General features: G+C 40.2%; 1 protein-coding gene across 3 annotated transcripts in view; it reads left to right on the forward strand.

Moving 5' to 3' along the window:
• Positions 1-21,636, forward strand: part of MOCS1 (molybdenum cofactor synthesis 1) — a 37,757-nt gene extending 16,121 nt beyond the window's left edge. The window contains exons 2-11 of one of the 3 annotated variants that reach the window (XM_074311014.1): positions 1,284-1,416; positions 2,102-2,269; positions 5,036-5,200; positions 6,977-7,038; positions 7,372-7,483; positions 8,538-8,650; positions 9,074-9,184; positions 11,786-11,906; positions 12,393-12,455; positions 18,672-21,636. In XM_074311014.1, coding sequence (XP_074167115.1) covers positions 1,284-1,416; positions 2,102-2,269; positions 5,036-5,200; positions 6,977-7,038; positions 7,372-7,483; positions 8,538-8,650; positions 9,074-9,184; positions 11,786-11,906; positions 12,393-12,448 — 1,041 coding nt within the window. In that variant the 3' untranslated portion in view covers positions 12,449-12,455; positions 18,672-21,636. The remainder of the gene's footprint in view (positions 1-1,283; positions 1,417-2,101; positions 2,270-5,035; positions 5,201-6,976; positions 7,039-7,371; positions 7,484-8,537; positions 8,651-9,073; positions 9,185-11,785; positions 11,907-12,392; positions 12,456-18,671) is intronic. The other 2 variants (XM_074311011.1, XM_074311012.1) reach the window with 2 other exon arrangements.
• The last annotated feature ends 1,547 nt before the right edge of the window (positions 21,637-23,183 follow it).

Raw genomic sequence — 23,183 nt, forward strand, 5'->3', positions numbered from 1 at the left:
AACTAAATGTGGATCACAACATAGCATTTTTACTGTTTATTGTTGTTTGCTTGAATTTTATTTTCTTTCTCATTTTTTCCCTTTTTAATTTATTTTTTCTTGTGCAGCCAGATAATTGTATAAATATGTATGTATATATTGGATTTAACATATTTTTACCATGTTCAACATTTATTGGATTACTATTTAGGGGAGGGAGTAGGAGAGAAGGGAGAGAAAAAATTGGAACATAAGATTTTGCAAGGGTTAATGTTGAAAAATTATCCATGAATATCTTTTGAAAATTAAAAGGCTTTAACAAAACAAATAAAAACAAAGTTCATTGGAATTGGTTTGTATCATTGAACCACTGAGAAGAACCAAGTCGTTCATAGTTGATCATTATACAATTTTGCTGTTACTGTGTACAATGTATTCCTGATTCTACTTGTTTTGCTCAACAAAAGTTGTACATCTTGTACATCTTTCCAGGCCTTTCTAAAATCAGCTTGTTCATCATTTTTTATAGAACAATAATATTCCATTAATTTCATATACCATAACTTATTCAGTCATTACCCAATTGATGGGCAACAATTCATTTTCCAGTTCTTTGGCAGAGCATTCTGAGCATTTGTATAAATCTGATCAGCCATACTAACTTTACTCTAACATAGTGACATCATTTTGAGCCTCTTCAAGAACAAAGGACAACAACCAACTGATTCCAGCATTCTTTCTCTAGATGTGAATAGCATTTTACATTATGAATCTTTTGGAATTTTGTCTTGGTTCATTGATTGTATTGCTAAGAAGAGCCAAGTCAATCATAGTTGGTCATCATATAATGTTGCTGTTACTGTGTTCAATGTTGTTTTGGTTCTGCTCACTTCACATAGCATCAGTTCACGTAATCTTTCCAGGTTTTTCTGAAATCTAACTGCTCATCAATTCATATAGCCCAATAGTATCCCATTGTATTCATATACTGCAACTTGTTCAGATCTTCCATAGTTGATGGGCACTTCCTCAGTTTCCCAATTCTTTGCCATCACAAAATGCTGCCATAACATTTTTGTATCTATAAGTCTTTTTCCTACCTTTATGATCTCTTTGGGATATAGACCTAGGGATGATATTGTTGGATCAAAGAATTTGAAGTTTTATTGCTTTTTTTGAGCATAGTTCCAAAATGCTTTCCAGAATGGTTGGATCAGTTCACAACTCCACTAACAATGCACTAATGTCCCCAATTTTTTATTTACTAATGAAGAAGATATATACCCACTGATTTATCTCTGCAGGCACTATCCCCAGCCAGGAGGAGGGAGTTTCTACGAGATCATGCTGCCCCCTTTTCTGCTTTCCTCACTGATACCTTTGGTAGAAGACACAACTATTTGCGCATCTCCCTCACCGAGAAATGTAACCTGCGTTGTAAGTTGGTATTTTTCCTCCTCTCCCTCCTCCCCACCATTGAAACTATTTTAGCTCTCTACTGCCCCCCATCCCAGATAGCCAAACATCTATCCCATTAATTAAATGACTCCCCAGATCTTGTCTCCTCTAGGAAGCCTTCCATCCATTCAGAGAAGAATTCATGACTTTTACTGACCACTGTTGACAAGGAGCTTCCATACTTACCCACTTCAATAATCAACATTTTAGTACAAGGGATGAAATTTAGGATTGGGTTAGGGCTAGAGTAAGGAGTAAGTCTGTATTTTTAAGAGTAAGATTTAGATGATGTCTAATGGTAGCATCTCCAAGGTTAGGGAGAAGGGAGAAAAAAGGGGGAAAACAAAAAAAGTTACATGATAACTTTACTGTATTTTTTACAGGAATATCAGGTTGTACATAGTAGATTTGCAGTTTCGTATGCAGTCATCTTTTTTTTTATTCTGTCATATTATAAATGCTTGTTTTATTAGGTTCAGAATAAAAAAAACTGTTTAGGTTGATCATATAAGGCTTGAGTCAGGCTTGTAGCTGTGTTTAGGGTGAAGATTGTGACTATGTTGTAGTGGGGGGAAGCACAAGAGTTGTAGATAATAGAAAATTGCTCTTTGAGGGAACCTTGGACCTGACTACTTTCCCCACTTTCCCCCTTGCCCTTGCCCAGGTCAGTACTGTATGCCTGAGGAGGGTGTCCCACTGACTCCCAAGGCTGACCTGTTGACCACAAAGGAGATTCTGATCCTTTCCCAACTCTTTGTGAAGGAAGGGGTGGACAAGATCCGGCTCACTGGTGGGGAGCCTCTCATCAGACCAGACGTGCTAGACATTGTGGGTGAGTCCTGGCTGAATCTGGAATTTCACCCCCTGTCCCTGCTACTGCCTTCCCTCCTTTCTTACCCCTGACACAGTTATCCAATTGGGTGTAGTGGATATCTGGGCTAAGTCTAACACTTTCTAGCCCTTCATTTTCCAGAGGTGTTTATAAAATATGCTGTGTGCTTGTCCTGTGACTTACAGCCTACAGCTGCTGTTTGCAGAAGCCACCTGGTGCTATTACAACAGCCTTGAATTCTGCTCATATATACAAAAAAGTTCCCACCCCACTTTGCCTGCTTCCAGCCTTCACCCCCACAAAAAAGCAATGCTCCCCTGACTCTCCCCTACCTCTTAGCTCCTTGGCTTGCATTTGTGCTTCCTTCTGAGCTCTGCCCACTTTTTGAAATCTTGATAGCATTTCATTCCAGTCTTCCTTGTATAGTGGCAAGAGCGCTAAATTTGGAATCAACTTCAAACCCTACTTTTGCTACTCACCATCTTGTGACTTTAGGGAAATAATTTCCCTTCTCTGGGCTGAAATTTCCTCATCTATAAAATGAGAAGATTGGCTTGTCTCATCTGTTAAGGTTCCCATCCAATTGCAAATCCTGTGATTATTATTATCCCTTCTCCTCCCCCTCTCTCCCTCAGCACACTCTTAGGGATATTCGTAACATTCATTCAAAGAAAATGGCCTCCTTGAGGGAGCTGGTCTCTCCTGGGTATTGCCTTGGTATTAGGGAATCAGGCACCATTAGAATACCCTGAACCCTATAAACTCTGTCTGGTGCCAGCTTCCTCCCCATCTCTCTTCTCTCAGAGTCCTCACACCTCAGCTTTACCATATCTTTCTGGGCAAATAGTATGGGCAAGGCTCTGGATCAGAGGTAGCAATAACAACTGGCACAATGTAGTTAATGGAGTTGTTTCCTTTCGTTATTTCTTCAGATGCTCACACCAAGCCTATAAAGCAGAAAGTGTGAGTATCACGATCCTTATTTTATTGAGGAAGAATATGAGTCTCAGAGAGGTGAAGGGATTTCCCTGGGGAAACACAGGATGGAGCCAGAACTCCCTCAGACTTAGGGCTCTTGCCAGTATGCCACAGCTATCCATAAATATGATACATGATAGCCTACATAGCACCAGTAGCCAGAGCCTTGATTGTGATTTGGCTTCAAAACACTATCTGAATGGACCAATCTCCAAGCCTCTGGTTGAGAAGATGGCAGGTAAAGCACCTCCTTCCTTAGGAAGATTTAGAAAACTGCAGCCCTGATTTCTCACATTTTGGAAGACTTGCTGGTACATGCTTCAGCTTTATGGTGTAATCTTACCTTGTTCTCATATTGTTTTGTTGTTCAGTTGTTTCAGCAAAATCTGGCTTTTTGTGACCCCATTTGGAGTTTTCTTGGCAGAAATACTAGAGTGATTTATCATTCCCTTCTCCAGCTCATTTTTCAGATAAGGAAGGAAACTGAGGCAAGATTGAAGTGCCCAATGTTACACAAGTACTAAGCATCTGAGGCCTTATTTGAAATCATGAGGATGAGTCTTCCTGATTCCAAGCCTAGTGCTTGATTTACCGCAGTATTCAGCTCCCCATTTGAGTTTTTCTTAGCAAAAATGCTGGAGTACTATACCATTTTCTTTTCCAGCTCATTTTACAAAAGAGGAAACTGAGGTAAGACTTTACATGTGTCTAAAGCCACATTTAAATTTAGGTCTCCCTGACTTCAGGACCTCATATTATATTAATAAATATTTATTTGATGAAAACAGCTATACCAGGCCATGCCTGAGGGTAAAGATAGATTAGGAAAGGAGGACAGACCTTGTAGTGAAAAGATCACTGTTTGGAGTCAGATGATGGAAGTCTGAATCTCAGCTATGCTAAATCCCTACCCATCTCTGGACCTTTGTAAAGTGGAGGGGTGATCTGGGTCAGAGATGTCACACTTAAAAAATAAAAAAAATGTGGATACTAAACTGTTTAGAAAGATCCTTATGAGCCTTATATTGACTTAAGAAGCCACATATTAATATTATCTGCATTCTATCATATTTTAATTTATTTTGTGAAATATCTCCCAATTACATTTTAATCTGGTTCAGCCTCATATGGATTTTGCTGCCTATTTAATACATCTGGTTTAAATGACTTCTGTGATTCCTTTTAGCTCAGAATCTTATACTGTTCTGAAGTTGCTATTGTTTCTGCCTACACTGTCTCACCCTAACTCACCACTCCAATCAATCAATCTGGTGGCTCCTACAAAAAATAATCAAAATCTTTCCCTACTTCTAGCAAAGGGGAACCACACAATGAAACTGAACCAATTCTGCATCTGATTATATGGATCTACTGCCTGGTTTCATGGTCTCACTGGTCTGATTTCCTTATTGGTTGAAGGCTCATATTCAAGCATAGAGCTGAATTAAATTATCAGAGGGGTTGTGTAAAAATGCTCACAAGCAGTGATTTGGGTGGAGGGCAGGAGTGGGAAGCCAGAGTTGGAAGAGTTCATGTTGAAAGCCATCATATTGCTTTAAAAAAAAAGTCTACTTATTGGGTATGGTGAATTTTATACATTTAACCTTCACTCTAATTCCATCCCTATTATTTAAGGTCTCCAGGGACAGTCTGGATTATGAAGCTCCAAAGAGATTTAAGAAGTTTTTTTTTGATCAAAAGCTTTACTTTCTTTCCTTTATCTTATGAAATAACACAAACTATTCTGAATTCAATGCTTTCACTGCCTCTTTTCTATTTATCTCTCAGGTCAACTTCATCAACTGGATGGTCTGAAGAGTATTGCCATCACCACCAATGGGATCAACCTTGCTCGACTGTTACCTCAGCTCCAGAGAGCTGGGCTCAGTGGCATCAACATCAGCCTAGACACCCTAGTGCCAGCAAAGTTTGAGTTCATCACTCGTAGGAAAGGTGATCAGAACAGATATATGGGAGGGTGGCACTAGAGAAGGGATGGGTTCAAATAGAGATAACATGGTGTCAATCCATATTGGTTTCTTAGCCAAACATTGGGGGTAAGATTGAAATGGCCATCCTTCATTGATCCTGTTAATCACTTTATCCGGGAGTCAATCAAGAAGGTATTGAAATGTTAAAAAATGGAGTGAAATAATAAGGGGGAAAAGCGAGAGAGAGGGAGAAAGAGAGACAGAGATAGCGAAACAGAGAGATCAGCTGGAGTCAGGATCACTAAACTTCTTTATTCTTGATCTTTTACAGTCAAGGTCAGGGGTTGGGCCTAGCAACCTCACACACACCTTCCTCCCTCAAACGCCAGGAGAGATTGACTCAGTGTCCTTGTCTCAATTTCCTCTTCCTCCTCCTACTCCTCCCACACAAGTCACTTCCCCCTCTTTGTCCCACCAATCAAGTCAGCACAGAACAGCTGGGGAGGGTCAACCTTCAAACAAGTTAATAGGGAACTGTCCAATTGGCAATTAGTCTCACGTGCTTCATTATCCAAGTGCATTGCTCAGTTCTAGCCCTTTAGATCTCCCGCTTTCTTTTGTTTTAGACCACAGGTGGTCACGCCATCCCTGACTTTTCAGGGGAGGTGAGAACCCCAAAAAGGAGAAGAGAGAGAGAGAGAGGGAGGGAGGAGAGAGAGAGAGGGAGAGAAGAAGAGAGAGAGAGGGAGAAAGAGAGGGGGAAAGAGAGGGAGGGAGGGAATGAGAGAACATATGCAGGCAATGGGAGCTTTTGAAAGTTTTTGACCACATGAGTGAAGGGGATTGAAAGTGTACATTAGAAACATTATTTAAGCATCACACTCTGTGGGATGTTCTGAATTAGGGTGGCAGTGGTAGTATAAGTGGAGAAGGAAAGTTCTGAGAAAATTTACAGAGGTAGGAAGTTAAGTGATTAGGGGACCAAATGAAAGGATATCTGACAGTTACTTTTTTTTTAAACTCAGATTATGATTTCCATATATAGAGAACTCCTAATGATTTAAATTAAAGAACTCTTAATGAGGCAATTTCTTCCCTCAGTACAATGCCTGTTTTGTAATACGGAATCTTACTGAATTGCTTCTTTAAGAAAACTGAAAAGCAGTGTAGTATGGTGTGTATCCACTATATTAACTTAAAAAAATCACAAATTAACATTTTTTCTATTGCATTGTATCTTTGTTAAAACATATCCCAATTACATTTTAATCTAGCTCAGGCTGCACTGGGAAGTTTTGCACAGTTTGTGGATAAAGTAGATAAACAATGGAATTTAGAGTTAGAAAGATCTGAGTTTCAGTCATGCTTCTGACATATACTGGCTTTGTAAACCTAAATAAGTCACTTAATCTCTCAAGCCTGAGGAACTTCAGGAAGCTTTCAAAGATTTTCCATTACCCACTCATAAATTGAGGCGGCAGTCCATAGCAGGGTAATCCGTAATACTGGAATAATCAAAGCAAATTCTGTTTGGCTTTGGAATTCCCTCTAAGATTTATACATAACATATTGAGTTTTCCATAGAGTTTAGGCTTGGCTAATGGTTCTACTGAATAGCATAAACTGGGGAAGTTAGAAGAAAATGAAGTGGGAGTAAATTTTGACATTGGAGAGAAACACCAGCAACAACTTAGCATAGAGTATTACAATAATGGCCACCACCACAACAACTGCCCAGGGATGTATGTGAGTGGAGAATCCTTAATTTCCTCACTCAGCTCTCTTCTTTCCCATACAGGCTTCCACAAAGTTATGGAAGGCATCCACAAAGCCATTGAGTTGGGTTTTTATCCCGTGAAGGTGAGGGAGTATTCGTTTGCTATTAATTCCTTATTTCATTCATATCCCTTCTTCATCAGTCCCTTCCTTTCACATCAACTCCCTGGCCCCTTAGTGCATGTTTTCTTCCTTTTAGCTCCCAATCTTTCATCTCTTCTGGTCCCATTGATTTGACATCCAGATCCCAGAAGGAAGCCAGAATGGGAGGGGGTCACAAAAAGGAAGTTAAGGACAGACAAAAATAATGGGAAGTTCCAGGAGCTATTCAGATCCCCAGGGGACTGTTGTGTTTGGGGCTGCTTGGGATGCGGGATAACTTGGATAACATTGAGCATGCTGTCCCTTCCTGGCCAGGTGAACTGCGTGGTTATGCGTGGCTTCAATGAAGATGAGCTGCTGGATTTTGTGGCCCTCAGTGAGGGACTCCCACTGGATGTGCGCTTCATAGAGTACATGCCCTTTGATGGTTAGTGACTGGGCTATAGGAAGGGTCCTAAAGCCTAAAAGACTGAGTTTTGCTAAAGCATCATCAAGGCCTCAATATTGAGGGGTCTAGTTGCCCCCAATAATGGATCTCTTTGATTGGAAATTCTGATAATGTGTCAGAACTTCTCGGTGATCCTTTACTGAGGATGTTTTAACGACTTACCTGTTTCTAAGTCCTAAAAGAGGAGCCATGGATAGCAGGGATTGGAGAAGGATTGGAGAATTGAAGAATCATGTATGAGCCAGAAGGAACCTTAGGGATTATCTAGTCCAACTTTCTTATTCTTATAGACAATTAAAATGAGCTTCACAGAATCAAAGTGGCTTGCCCAGAGTTGGGAGAGCTGGGGATTTGAACTCTAATTATGTGACTCCAAATAATAATAATAATCTAGCATTAATATAGAGCTTTAATTTTTGTAATCGCTTTACAAATGCTGATTTACACTACCATCGCAATAGCCAGAGGAGGTAGGTGCTATTATTATTCCCATTTTGTAGATGAAGAAATTGAGGCAAATAGACTTTAATTTGCTTAAGATCAATAGCTCCTAATTATCTGAAGCTGGGTTTCACCTTGGGTCTTTCTGACTCTAGGTTCAGACTTTATCCACTTCATCTCCTAGATGCCTGTTTACAATTAATAATTCACATTTTTGTAGCACTCTATAGTTTATAGAACTCTTTTCTTATAAAAATTCTATGAAGTAGGTAATGAAAGTGTTATTATCCCCATTGGCAGTTGAAGAAACAGAGGCTTTGAGAAGTCAAATGATTTGTCCATTGCCACTTTGCTACTTACATTCTTATACTAGAAGGAAAATTAGGACCCTCCTAATTTTGAGGGTCCTGCCCCATATGAATGTTCTATGATTCCCTAAAATTATTATTTTTATAATGACAATAATAGCTCTATTATGTCCATCTCTGTGATAGGGAAACCCAAGGTAAAGTGACTTGTGCAAGATCACAGAAGTTTGCAATTTTTTATTTTCTGGAAAGTGACCAAGGCTGCTATGTTGCTGACCCCACAGGTAACAAATGGAACTTTAAGAAGATGGTCAGTTATAAGGAAATGCTGGACATGATCCACCAGCGCTGGCCAGAGCTGGAGAAGCTACCAGAAGAAGCCTGTAGCACGTCTAAGGTTGGAGAGAAACTAGGGCTAGGGTCTAAGAGAGAGCGTAGCCTGTGTCTTCCCCCGAAGAAAGTGACTGGTGTGTCAGAGTAGGAGGTCTGGGGTAGGTGTTGTAAAATGGGGGAGTAAGGTAAGATAATTGAAAACAAAACAATTTTAAAAACTTCCCATGTGTCTTAGTTGGAAGACACTGAACTGTTTCACTTGGGAGAGTGGGAGCACTGGGGTGGATTGGAGGGCAGCTCTCCTCCATGATCTGTGTAGGGAATATTTTAGTGTGAAGAGCAAGAGATGATGAAAAGGCCCTTAATGTGTCTTAATTGGTCTGTCTGGAGGAAGGGTTAGGTAGTAGTAGTTCCTACTAAGATATTAAGAGAGGTTTCATCTCCCTAGCACAATCTCCATAGCTCCAAGCTTCTTCTTCTCCTTCAGGCCTTCAAGGTCCCTGGCTCCCGAGGCCAGATCAGCTTCATCACCTCCATGTCTGAGCATTTTTGTGGGGACTGCAACCGCCTTCGAATCACAGCTGATGGAAACCTCAAGGTAGGTCCCCCCTTCCCCATCCTGCCTCAGCAGATCTGTCATTTCAAACAAGTGCTTTGTCTCCCCAGTGTTGTTCCATTCCCCATCCTTCCTTTCCTGCCATCCTTAATGTCTTCCCTTTCCTCCTGCTGAGATATTATATAAGGGGGATAGGTATAGAAATGCTGAAAGGGATTGACTTTATCAACCAGGAGTTATTAACCTTAGGTTCATGAACTTAAATTTTTGGAATATTTTATATAATTGGGTTTCTTTGCAATCCTATATATTTTATTCATTTAAAAGCATTATTCTGAGAAGGGATGGGGCCCATGAAACAAGAGAGGCTGAGATTTCTAATTTAGAGATTTCTTCAGTAAATAGGACACAGAGATGACTGATGGTGAGACAGGCCAACCTTGAGATATTTTCTGGGTCATTACCTGGGAGATAATTGGAAAAGGACTATGGATAAGCTTTCCTCTTAAGCCTTCTGGGACTCTCTGAGCTCCAGTTTAGGAGTTGACTCTAAGGTGGATTATGATTGTTTAGAAGCTTCCTCTCTGCCCTATTCTCCTTTTCTCTGCTTTGAAAAAAAATAATCCCAATTATATCCCCTTATTCAACCAAAGGGGCTGGAGCTCACTAAAATCAAAGACTAAAACTAAGAAGAATCATGTGGACTCTGCTTCAGGACAGCCAATTTGGGACACTGCAATTAGTGCTATTATCCTTGACAGTGAACCTGTTTATTATCTAATAAGTATTTAATAATTATAATCAGGGTGCGCATCATTCTAGATGACTATGGGAGAAGCATGCAGAAAAACATAACCCTGTCCTTTAAACTCTTATAGTTTCAGAGAAAAGAATACATAAGAAAAAAATTTTAAAGAAGGCAACCTTTCTACAAGGCAAGGTTCCAAGTACTGCAGGGATCAGAACAAGTGCTATTATTGTGTGTTGGAATGGTGGCCCTGACTTTTCCTAGAGGTGGGAGCATTAGAAACAAGCCAAGCAGAAATTGGATAGATATAGAAGATCAAGGAAGGGCATTCCAGGAACAGGAAATGTTGTGAACAAAGGTAGAAAAGAACTAAATTTCAGCAAATGGTAACTAGATTAGTTTGATTGCATCAGAGAATGTAGGGAAGGGAAAGTAAGAGGAGTTAAGCCTGGTAAAAAATAAGTTGGGACCAGACTGTGGAGGGCCTCAGGTAGTAGGATGAAGAATATGGACTTTATTCTATAAGCAGGGGAGAGCCACCAAAGATTTTTGGCCTGGCAATGGCATGATGGCAATGGGTAGGGGGCAGGATGGAAATGATATGTTTAAGGGAAGATTCTTCAGTGCATAAAGGATTAAAGTAGAGCCAACTAGCGGCAGGGAGACCAATGAAAGCACCATTTTAGTAATTCCAGATTTGAGAAATATTTTGAAAGAAGATAAAACAATTTAATGAGTGAGTTTTCCCCAGAGCTGATTTTGAAGTTATGGTCATAGAGTGACAAAGAGTGATTGAACCATTGGCAGAAATAGAGACTTATGGAAGAGCAGTTTGCTTTAAGTATAGGACAATTTCAGTTTTAGAAACTTTGAGGTGACTGGGACTTCCAAGTGGAAATATCTTTGGGACACTCACGTGTGACTGATCTGAAATCTAGACAATGATTTTTGCAGGTCAGCCTGGTTGGCCCTTCCCCCTCAATATGCAAGAGCATCATTTTTTATTGTCATGAAGTCCCAAGAATATAGATCCTAAGCTGAAAGGTACTTACTTAGGAAGCCTCTCCTCTTACAAATAAGGGAAATGAAGGCCATGGAAGTGAAGTTACAGACATCTAGGTGATACAGTGGATAGCTCTTTAGAGGTTGAGTTCAGATCTGGTCTCTGATACTGGGCAAGTCACTTAACCCCTATCTGCCTCAGTCTCCTTATTTGTAAAATGAGCTGGAGAAAAAATGGCAAACTATTTCAGCTTCTTTGCCAAAAAAAAAAAAAAAAAAAAAAGAAAAGAAAAGAAAAGAAAAAAACCAAATGAAGTCATGAGTAATTAGATATGATTAAAAAACTGAACAACATATTTCTACAGAGCTTTGAGGTCTGAAAAATGCTTTATATATGTCTTTTAATTCTTACTACAAGTATGTGCTTGAGGCTGGATTTGAAACTAGTGGTTCCTGTTGCCAAGTCCCACATTTTTGTCTCCTGCATCATCTAATTTTTCCCAATATTATTTTATTTTTCCAAATACATGTAGAGATAATTTTCAATATACATTTTATAAAACTTTGTATTTAAATGTTTTCCCTCTTTCCCTTAGTTGCCCCTGCCCCCATCCTAAGACAAACAGCAATTGGATTACATTAAATATTATACAACCTACTTGCCTCTGATCTGAGCATAGGTCCCCTGACTTCAGAAACAGTGATTTTTCTGCTGTACCAGGCTGCATCTTTATATTTGACCTCATCCTTTCTTGGTATAGCATTAATCCATTTCTTTTGGTTCCAAGAACAGTGGGCCAAGAGTGGGAGGAGTATATTTGGCCCCCATCCAAGGGACCAAATCTCAGGAATGAGGATGCTTGTCATCAATTCTATGTTGTGATATTTGGCAGGTTTGCCTCTTTGGAAATTCAGAAGTGTCTCTACGGGATCACCTTCGATCTGGGGCCTCCGAGGAGGAGCTGCTGAATATCATTGGGGCTGCTGTGGGCCGAAAGAAGAAACAACACGCAGGTATTTGAAGTTGGGAAAGGAAGACATTTTTTGACAAGGGTGAGAAGGAATTTGATGAGGCTTGTGTTGGGGGTGGAGTAAGGGCTGCAACTTAAGTTTTGGTAAGAGTCTTAGTTTTGAGAGCTCAGCATTCTCCCTTACCCTAGTCATTCCCTTTGTGCCTGATGTTTCTCTCCCATGGATGGGGGAAAAGGGAGGATGGAGGAGAAAGATAATCTGCTTGCTTAGTCTCTTCTTCTCTTTCCTGTTTCTATTCCCTTTTTCCCACTTTTTCTGAGGTTTATCAAGAATTAAAGTCAGTGAATCTGGAAGCCTAGTTTCCCCGTTATCCTAAAAATAGCCTCCTTGTTTACATGTGTATAGACATATTTGTGTTTGTGCATGAACACACAGGTATTTGTCATACCATGTGTATGGATTGTTCATCCATCTCTTCCATTCATTGATCTATCCCCCTGTCCCTCCCCATTTTCCCCCCTAACTTAGGCATGTTCAACATTGCTCAGATGAAGAACCGACCCATGATCCTCATCGGTGGGTGATCCATCAGTACGTAACCATTTGCCCTTCCCTTCCCTTTAACCTTCCCTGTCCTTCAGAGACTCCCTGGGGAAAGGAGAGAGAATTGGGTGGCTGAGAAGTCAGTGAAGGAACAATAATGTTATTAGATCTCTAATGATAGATATCATTTTCATTAAAGTTCAATCCAAGTAGGATGGGTAGAATTAAACTTTGGGGAGGAGGTATGGTGGATGCAAAGTCAGAAGTCTTTGTTCAGTTGTTTTTCTTCATGATGACCTCATTTGGGATTTTCTTGGAAAAGATAATAGAATGATTTGTCTTTTTTTTTTCTCCAGCTCATTTTTTAGATGAGGAAACTGAGGTAAACAGGTTTGAATGACTTGCCCAGAGTCACAAGTAGTGTCTAAATAAAGCCAGATTTGAACTCAGGAAGATAAATCTTCTTGACTCTAGGCTTAGCATGCTGTGGCACCTAGCTGCCTTTTGGAGTCAAAAGACCTAGATTTGAATCTTAATTTTCCTACTTATTACCTCTGTGATCAAGGTGCAAGATTTTTGCTTCAGAAACAGATGATGTTTGTCACTTGACTAATACCCAGTGGGCTCGCAGCAGACTCATATAAGTACTATATCAAGGATCCATGATTTCATCAGCCCAGTACACCTTCTACTGACATGAGCTTTTCATGCATGTCTTGGTCAGATGATTCCATGACTTTTGACCAAAAATGGCAACTGTAGCCAACTTTCCTGCTAATGAGCCTCTCCTTATTTAGCTAGGCTGGTGCTCAAGAAACAGACACATATGGCTGGTCACCAAACCCATCTTTTTCACCTTTGTAGCTTGGGGAACTCTTCAAGTTTGTGCCTTTGAAGATCCTGGATCACCTTCCTTTCATGAGAAGCTATTGGGGAAGATGAAACTGGATCACAGAGTTAAAAGGGGTCCCAGAGCTAGTCTACAGATGTGGAAACTGAGGCCCAGAGAGGTTCAATGGGTTGATCACATGGATAGCAAATGTCAGAGATGGGATTTGAATCCCAATTCTTGAATCTGTAGCCAGGGCTTTTTATACTAGATTTTGAGAAACAACAATGGTGCCTATAAATGCCTACAAAATAATGTGCCAACAGAATAACAAAACAGGTGCTCACCATATAATTCGTATAGAATCTGTCTTATTTCTTCATAATCAAACTTGAAAGGTACATCCTCACTGAGGTGGGGATAATGGAGGTTGTAGGATCATGAGTTAAGAGCTGACAGGGGTCTTACAACAAGGCTTCTTAATCCTAACCCCCAAGGAGTCCATGAATAGATTTCATAGCAGGGAAGGGTATAGTATGAGGAAAAATGATCTCTCTTTCAATATAAGTGGTTTCCCTCACAATCCTATATATTTTATTTCATGCATTATTCTGAATTATTTTGAACATTATTCTGAAAAGGAGTTCATCAGGCATGCATAGGCTTCATCAGACTGCTAAAGGAGTTAGAAGCATTATATTATTATATTAGAGGCAGTCTACCTCACCCTCATCCTACTCATTTTATGGATGAGGAAAACAAGGTTAAATGATTTGTCCAAGATCATGTAGGTAAAAAAGTATTAAAACTGGAATTCAAACTGAGATTCTCTATTTCTAAAGTCAGCACATTCACTATCCCATGACTCCTTCATGGAATAGGAATGTGACTTTAAAAAAATACAGAATAGAATATTTAAAGAAAATAGATACCAAAACAAAACTTCGAATTGGTTGGGGTTTCTTCCCATGAGTCCTTCATGGAATATGATGGGGATTTTTTAAAAATACAGAATAGGATTAATTCATAATTTAAAGAAGAGAAATGCCACAAAAAAAAGATTTTAAATTGATTGGGTTTCTTTCCCTGAATTTTCTTTCAGTCATGAAATCAATTATGTAAAACTCATCTTGAAAGTGACAAAGAGGTCCTATTAAAAGTGGTTTACTTATAAATAAAAAAATATAACTTTAGAGATACACATACTGCTTTATAATCTAAAGAATTTGTTGTTTTTCAGTCACATCTAGCTCTTCATGACCCTGCAAACCATATCACATTAGTACTGTCCATGGGATTTCCTTGACAAATATACTAAAGTGGTTTGCCATTTCCTTCTCCCATGGATTAAGGGAAACAGAGGTAAAGGGACTTCTCGGGTTCTCACTGCTAGTAAGTGTTTGAGACCAGATTTAAATTTAGAGCATTCTTAACAGCTTAAACTTAAACAGGCTTCCTGACTCTAGACTCAGCACTCTTACCTACTGAACCACCTAGCCTAATCTAAAGAATATGTACATCCAATAGAATGGAAGTGATGGGGGTAAAGAACTAGCAGGTTTCCCAGGAATAATGATCATATATATGGAATAAGAACAGAGTCCTATAGTTCAGACTTTCTAAAGACTTCTTTCTAATAAGAGAGTAGCATGGCATAAGTGTTTAGAAATTCAGTCTCAGAGTCTGGAATCCCTGACTTCCATACCAGTTTCTGGAATTTACTCTCTCTTTGTGATTCTAATTCTGACCAAAACATCCAACCTTTTAGAATTCTAGGCAAACTCTTCAAAACTATAAGCAGCTGAGAAGGTGCTGACTTACATGTAGAAGGAATTTCCTCATATCATTGAAATCACAATTCCAACCTCTTTCCCCATACCTACCATTTCAAAAATATTTTTAGAATCATGGATTGTAACCTTGTCAGAGACCATAAAGTTCAGTGAACCCCATGCCTTCATTTTTACAAGTAAGCCTCCTTCAAGTAGGGTATGATGAATGAAAAACCCTGAGATGCAGAGTTTCTGAGTAATTATTAATCTATTTATTAATTACGCTAGCCAGCAATCAATAGTGATTTTTCTTGGTAACAAAAGCCAAAAGCCATGGGGATTCTGATAGCTTTAAATAATCCTTGAAAGGGAATTCTATTGAAAACTGAAAATCAACCCTGATTGGTGGATGTTTAATGAAGAAGTAGGCTAGAAGTCTTCACCTTCTCCTGAGAATGTCACTTATCATGAGACTAAACCTCTTCTAGCATTCTGGACAAGGGAATCCAACTCCATCCAAACCACTCTGGTCTGGTTTTCTTCTTCCTAAGCTGGGTCACCTAAACTCTAATGGGGGGCAGGGTACAAGGACAAGGGCTTATTCCCTCTGAGTAAGAACTAGCCTAGTCTGGATTTTTATTATATTCTAAACAAGAGTAAGGTCTCCTAGTCAAGGGGTCCTGCCTGAAATTGAAGAGCATGTTTGCTGATGATTAGGGATAATCTCAGTCATGTCATTCAGAAGCAGACCTTCCAGAGGAGCCAGACCTCAATAAAAAAAATAGAAAGAAAGCTTAAATACCAAATTACTCATTGATTATTAATATTGATAATAAAATGATTTCTCACTTGGAGAAGTCCTCAAGAACCATGCGAAAAAGAAATTAGATTTCTTTTGTTTGGCTTCAAAGAGCAGAAGCAGGAATAACAGGAAGGTATTGCAAAGGAAGAAATTTAAATTTCACATCAGGAAAAATATCTTTGAATCAATCAGCAATTATTTATTAAGCACATATTGTGTGCCTGGCTTAGCGCTAAATTCTAGAGCCAGAAAATCTAAAAAAAATTAGCTCTCTGTTCTCAGGGAACTTACATTTTAATGATCTAGACAACAGAAATCAGGACATACAGAATAAGGAGAGAACAAAGAGATGGCAGTAGCAATTGGGAGTAAGAAAGCTGAGTCCTGAAAAAAAACTATCGATTCCAAAAGTCAAAAGTTAGGGAAAAGAGCATTCTGGGATTGAGGACTTGCCAGACAAAGGTATAAAAGTTGGGAGATGGAGGGGTTGTGTTTAAATATAGCAGGCAGGCCAATATTTCTGGATTTTAGAATAGATGAGAAAGAATAGAATTTAAAGAGGTTGGAAACACAAAAAGGGGCCGAGTTGAAGGAGCTGCCAAAAGGTAGCAAAGTGGATAGAGTGGCAGGTCAGGAGTCAGAAAGACTCATCTTCCTGAGTTCAAATCTAGCCTTAAACATTTACTAGTTGTGTAACCCTGTCTGCATCCATTTACTTATCTCTAAAAGGAGTTGAAGAAGGAAATGGCAAAGTACTCCAGTATCTTTGCCAAGAAAATACCAAATAGGGTCACGGAGAGTCAGATATGACTGAAAAATAACAAAGGACTTTCTGTTAGCACCTGGAGTATGTAATAGGAAGCCACTGAAGTTTATTGAGCCAGGGATGTGACATAGAGCTACACTTGAGAAAAACCAATTTGGCAGCTGAGGCTGGACTGGAATGTGAGAGACTTGAAGGAAGCAAGAAGAGGCTGATTAGAAAGCTATAGCAAATAGGTGACAGGTACAAGAGCCTAAAGTGGAATATTAGTTATGTGAGTTGATAGAAGGGGATGTATCTGACACATGTCACGGAGAAGGAGTTATAATACTTAGGCAAATGGATGCATAAGGTAAAAGAAAAGGATTACTTATAAGTAGTGGATTGGTTCCCCTTTGTTGGAGGTTTGAAAGCAGAGGTTAAGTGAAAATTGATTAGGTCATTTCACTATTGGTTAGGTTAGTGCGTCTAGAACCCTACTGAGATCTTTCCCAACTCTAAAATTCTATAATTACTTCAGAAAATCAAGGCTCAGAATAAAAGAGTAGACTTGTCCAAGATCATAAAGCAAGTTAGTGCAACAGCCAAGACTAGAGCCCATATCTCTTGTTTCCTTGTCCAGTGTTACTGTTGTGACATCTCCAATGAAGTTTTATTATTTTCAAGTATGTAAAATGACTTGGTTCAAGTCACAAAATGTGCCCCAAAGGTCAACTTTAAGGAAAAGAAAAGGCCACCCTGAAATGAACCTGTCTAACATATATAAATGTGCAGGTCTAAAACGCTTGAGGGCTGCTTGAAGGCAGTTGACAAAATGTATTCTCCTTAGTACATTAAATGTTTCCCCTGGTATCTTGTTTATACTTGTTAATTTGCTTAACAGACTTTTTACTGGAGATAGACTTCATCTGGGGACATTTTAGTCCTTCATCTAAGAGCTTTTTCCCCATTTTTTTCTTTCTTTCTTCCTTTCATTTTTCTTTTATTCCCTTTCTTCTTTTTCTTCTTTCCCTCCTTCCCTTCTTCCTTCTTTCCACCTTTTTTCCTTTCTTTCTTTCTTCCTTCCTTTCTTCTTTTTCTTTCCTTTTTCCTTCTTTCTCTTTCCCTTCCTTCCTTCTTCCCTTCCTTCCTTTCATCTTTTTTTGAAGCTGTCAAAAATTCTGAATAAGGGAAGTTGTGACACAAGAGTCTAGATACCTAGATTAGAATACCAACGCTGAGCCCTCATATTTGTGTAATGTTAGGCAGATCCTCCTGTTTCAGTTTCCTTATCTATAAAACAAAATTGCACTACGGGATAGCCTTTGACATTGTGCTGCACATTTGTAATACTCTGTTTTCAAAGACAGCATAGCAAAGTAGATAGGGCAGTGTACTTGGACTCTGAGAGACTGATTTGAATCCTACTTTAGACACTATTTTTGTGACACTCTCATGTACATCATGAGAAGGGGGTTAGACTCAATGGCCTTTTAGATCTCTTCCCCCTCTAAATCTATGATCCTATAAGTAAAAAATCTTTGTTGTTCAGTTCTGACTCTCTGTGATTTCATTTGAAGTTTTCTTGACAAAGAAACAAGAATGGCTTGCCATTTCCTTCTCCAGCTCATTTTACAGATGAGGAAAATGAGGCAGGATTAAGTGACTTGCTCAGGGTCGCACAACTACTAAGTGTTTGAGACCACATTTGAGCTCAGAAGATGAATTTTCCTAGCACTCTATGCACTATGGTGCCACCTAGCTTCCCCAAGTAAATATCAAAGAAGTTCTATTATTTTTTTTTAAGGGAACATTGCAAGGTCATCTGGCTCATTAACTCTTAAATCATAATAGATAGAAGGAAAGTAGCTTATTTTTCCTAAGGGTTTCCCAGGATAGGAGCTCACTGTACAGTCTAGATCAGTGGTTTTTAGTACATTGGTAAAGCTGACCAGGATGAGGGGGAGGGTGAAAGCTTTCAAGAAAATATTTAATTTAGGGTTTGCCTTTGTCTCTTGCCCTTCAGCTCCCCATGTCTCTGTGGCTTTCTGCCCACCGTCCTGTTCCTGTCGGTTCACTATTGCCTTTAACCTCTTCACTTCTCCCTCTCTCCATTTAGGGTGCTTCCCAAAGCTCCAAGATACTCCTCTGACCTCATCTAGCCTTCCCTGGGGGGACCCTTTTCATGTCCAGGGGATCAGAACCAGGGAGAGTTTCTCCAGCTATATGGGAGCCATGTGGTCAAGATGGAGATTGCCGCAGGTCCTTCTTCCAACCCAACTGAAGTTAGAAGCAAGCTCTCCCTGGAGATTCTACAGTTCTTACCCACAAGATCCTGACCACAGCATTAAGTGCCTTAACACAGAGACCCCTGCTGTCCCAGCCACTCCCAGACCCTCTCCCCTCTCAGACAAGCTAACTCACCTGGACTCAAAGGGGCGGGCTGCCATGGTTGACGTGGGAGGAAAGCCAACCACAGAACGGGTGGCTGTCGCCTCAGCAGTAGTCTTCCTGGGGCCTAAGGCTTTCGACCTCGTCCACCAGAACCAGCTGCGGAAAGGCGACGCTTTGGCTGTGGCCCAACTGGCCGGCATCCAGGCTGCCAAACTGACCAGCCAACTGATCCCACTGTGCCATCATGTGCCTCTGAGCCACACCCAGATACAGTTGGAGATGGACTCAGCCCGCCATGCTGTGGCGATCCAGGCATCATGTCGAGCCTTGGGCCCCACTGGGGTGGAAATGGAAGCCTTGACTTCTGCCACCATAGCTGCTCTCACCCTCTATGATATGTGCAAAGCAGTCAGCAGGGACATCATCCTGGGAGAGATCAAATTGCTTAGCAAAACTGGGGGTCAGCGAGGGGACTTTAATCGAAGCTCAAATTCTGAACCATCTCAGCCCCAACTCTGACAGACTGAAGATCCCTCCCATCCTTAGAATCCACATCAGTTTTGTAGCAGCATCTAGGATGAGGAATGAGTTGAGGTCATCTGTGCCCATTGATCACTCCCCATTATCCAGGACCAATGGATGTCCAAGGATGTCAAAGCTCGGAAGTACATTAAGAATAAGAATAATCTAGTCAGAGCTAGCAAGGACCTCAGAGACATCTAGTTAAAACTATAATTTTTCAAGATGAGAAAACTGAGGTCCATAGAGGAAGAGTAACTAATTGGGATGAAGGAGTCAGGATGACACAACTAGCCAGAGGCAGAAATGAGATTAGAACTTACATTTTATACCTGGGGATAGTGAGAATGAGAATATTTTACCTTTGCAGAGTTTTCAACACTTTTCAAAATGCTTTTATATCCATGATATCATTTAATCTGTGAGGCTAGCAATGAGGAACTAAAAGTCCACATCATCTACAAATTAAATCAGTGGCCCTGGATAAGAAAATTTATTAATACTGCAACCCACCCCCAATGTACTTTTACTTGCCTTTACCATTTTACCACCTAATTTGTTTTGCCTTGGTTCATGTCTTAGAGCAGTTTTCCACTACTATAGCTTAAAGGGGCACCATAACTTTGTGGATTGTTGCTCCCTTGCCTTAGCTTCCCACCCCTACCCCAAATAGGTTGATGTTCCCTCCCTTCCTAGGAGAGGACTTTGAGCCATTTTCTTTTTTTCAGATGTGGAAAGGAGAATCTACAGACCCTAGGGATTTTAAAAATTGTTTTATTGATATCTTTAATTTCTTTTTAAACATTACAGTCATTTCCAGATATACCCTCCTACACCCTCTATGAGCCTTCTTTTATGATACAAACAAATAGTTAAGGAAAAACCAGCCAAATGCAAGACTACACTTGACAGTAGAGGGAGCATTCCAAAGCAATCATCTCCCACTTTCACAACCTAAGAAGGGGGGTTCTTTCCTCATCCCTTCTTTAAATCTAAGTTGTTCTTATGCTTGTGATAACCTTGCTCTAGACAACCAGAGAAGCAAAGATTTATGATTGGTTGGCACTTATTCCTTTCTCTCCCCATTCCTAGGAAGTTTATAAACTAGGTGGAGTGGGAAAAGGAATTTTTTGGGTGCAGATGAATGAAGATGATTTCAAATTAGCTATGGACTTCGAAGGCAACTTAAGTGACCATTCCCGTTTTGTGTTTATTTCTTTCTGGTTCAGGAATGCAGTCTGACTCTTCACCCATAACCCATATGTTTTTGAAGATTCACATTAATTATCTTATTTCACAGAAATGGTGTTATGGATGTTGTTTGGCCTTGAGACAGGAAGACAGTTCAAATACAGCCTCAGATGCTTCCTTTGTGACCATCCTTAAGTCATGTTAACTCTGTTTGCCTCAACTTCTTCATCTGTAAAATGGGGATAATAATAGTAGCTGCCATGCAGGATTGTTGTGAGCATCAAATGAAATTTATAAAATACTTAACATGGTGCCTGGTCCCTAGTAGGTACAGTAGAGATTCCAGCTTTATTGATATTACTAAATATGAGGGGATTGTGAACAGGGAAGCTTAGAGAGGCATTCTTATTCATTATACATCAGTCTTTAGTCTTCTCAGTTTTAGGCTTAAAAGTGACTCCTCCTTCTTGTGTCTTCCCTCTCCCTTCCATCTGCCTCTGACAGTGCCATCTTGTCAGACTATGGAATATCTGACATCTGATACCACTGGTTTGACAGCTGTGCAAAATGACAGTAATTAAGTCTGGCTTCTAAAGTTACCTAGTGTTTCCATCTTCCAGGGAAAATGGGGACAAGAAGGGAAGACTGCCTTTCTATTTCATTTTCACTTAATGATACCTAGTTGTTTAATTGAACAAGAAGGGAGAATTGGCATAAGTAGGTGGCACTGTGGATAGAATATTGGGTCTGCAATCAGGAAGATTTTTTGAGTTCAAATCCCACCTCCAATACCTGAGAAAGTTGCTTCCCCTTTGTTTTCCTGTTTCCTCACCTGTAAAATAAACTGAAGGAAATGGTAAACCCCTCCATAATCTTTGCATATCACAAATGAGGTCACAATGAATCAAATTTGATTGAAAAAAAAAAAGAATGAACAATAATTGAATGAATAAATCCTTATGATTTTTAAAAAGAAAAAAGTGAGAAGTTTGTCAAGAAAGGGTAAGGGAGGTGATTATAAAGATTTAAGGCAGCTCTATTCTTCCTCATCTGCGTCTCCCTCTATATTGGTTCAAAATCCTCCCAATTTGCCTATTTTTGACCAAGCTAATAATCTAGGAGGAGTCTTAGAAGCTAGGTGTCTATCCTCCAAAGGTTGGTTCTAACAAATATTTTTGTTTTCTAAATTTGAGTCCAGTTAGTATTGAGGGAGGATGTAGTGTTAAGCTTGATTTGTAGCACCACGCCTCCTTTCTCACCCCCCCTCTCACCTTCAGCCACTTAGGATTTCTTGGAAATTGTAGAGCCCAGACTTCCACTGTAGTATCAAATGGAACCTTTCCCTGCATTCCTTGTCCCCCAAAACAGGGATCAGACCAACCTTCCCCCACTTTTTCTCCCCAGCCATCATCACCACAGGAAAACTTATTCCCTTTTCCCACCAGTTGAGGATCCATGAACAACTTAACTCACCTTACACATTTGACCATAAAAAGGCTTCCTCTTGCAATGATACTAAAGTAGATGAGATCTAAAAAGGCTCTGCTCTTGTCTTTGCAGTAGCACATTCCCCAGGACCACCCCTACCTTCTTTGTTTAAATTCAAGCTTTCTCTCCACCCTCAGCTGATCTTAGGCTTTGCCTCCTGACCCTAATCTAACCTTCTCTCTCCCAGGTTCCATCCCCATGTCATCTTCCCCAGTTCTGAAACATAAACACTCATTTTTGAGGCAAAAAGATGCAAGATAACAAAGACTAGGCACAAGACAGGCAGTAAAGGGGCTGTACGGATTTAATATTTTTAGTATTACAGTATATTCTTATAAAAAAAAAGGTGCGAATAAAAAGGACACTACAGATTTTGTACATTAGACTCATTGTCTGAGATAGCTGGTGAATGGACAATGCCACTGATGGAAGGGGACAGCCCCAGCCTGTGGGGGGTGAGGAAGTGAGAGGAAGAAACTGACAAGAAGAGGAGATATATTTCCCCCCTCCCACCCCTGCCTTAGATTCCTCCTCCAGCATCTTTCTTTCAGGTGAGATCTAGAGGTGGAGGCCAACGGTGGGTGGGGGATGAGTTCTGTGTTGGGGATGGGGAGGTTCAGGGGTTTTGGGGGGGGGTGAGAAAGGTTGGGTTGCATGACATTAAAATTAAGACGGAAAATTTACCTTGACAAAAGGCAGACCGGGGGAGAAGGGCAAAACTTAATGATTTTGAAAGAGAATAAAACGAGGCAGTACACCAGGTACCTGTTAGACCCAGCCTCAAAGGGGCATCGGTCAATGACTCCCTTTTCCCCCCAATTCTTGCTGGGCCAGCCTCTTCAGTCAGTCAGTTGGGGGGATGTTGGGGAGCTAATCTTGCCAAGCAGCCTTCACTGCCCCCATTGGCCCTCAAGGCCAGCAGGAACTAGGGAACAATAAATAGAAAATGGGCTGCCAGGGCTGATGGGTCTCATCATCTAAATTAAAACAAACTAAACAAAACTGTGTGCTCTATGCTCCTGGACAAAAAGCACAATAG

This window comes from Sminthopsis crassicaudata, chromosome 4 (genome assembly GCF_048593235.1).
Source record: "Sminthopsis crassicaudata isolate SCR6 chromosome 4, ASM4859323v1, whole genome shotgun sequence".
In the NCBI taxonomy this organism is placed as follows: domain Eukaryota; kingdom Metazoa; phylum Chordata; class Mammalia; order Dasyuromorphia; family Dasyuridae; genus Sminthopsis; species Sminthopsis crassicaudata.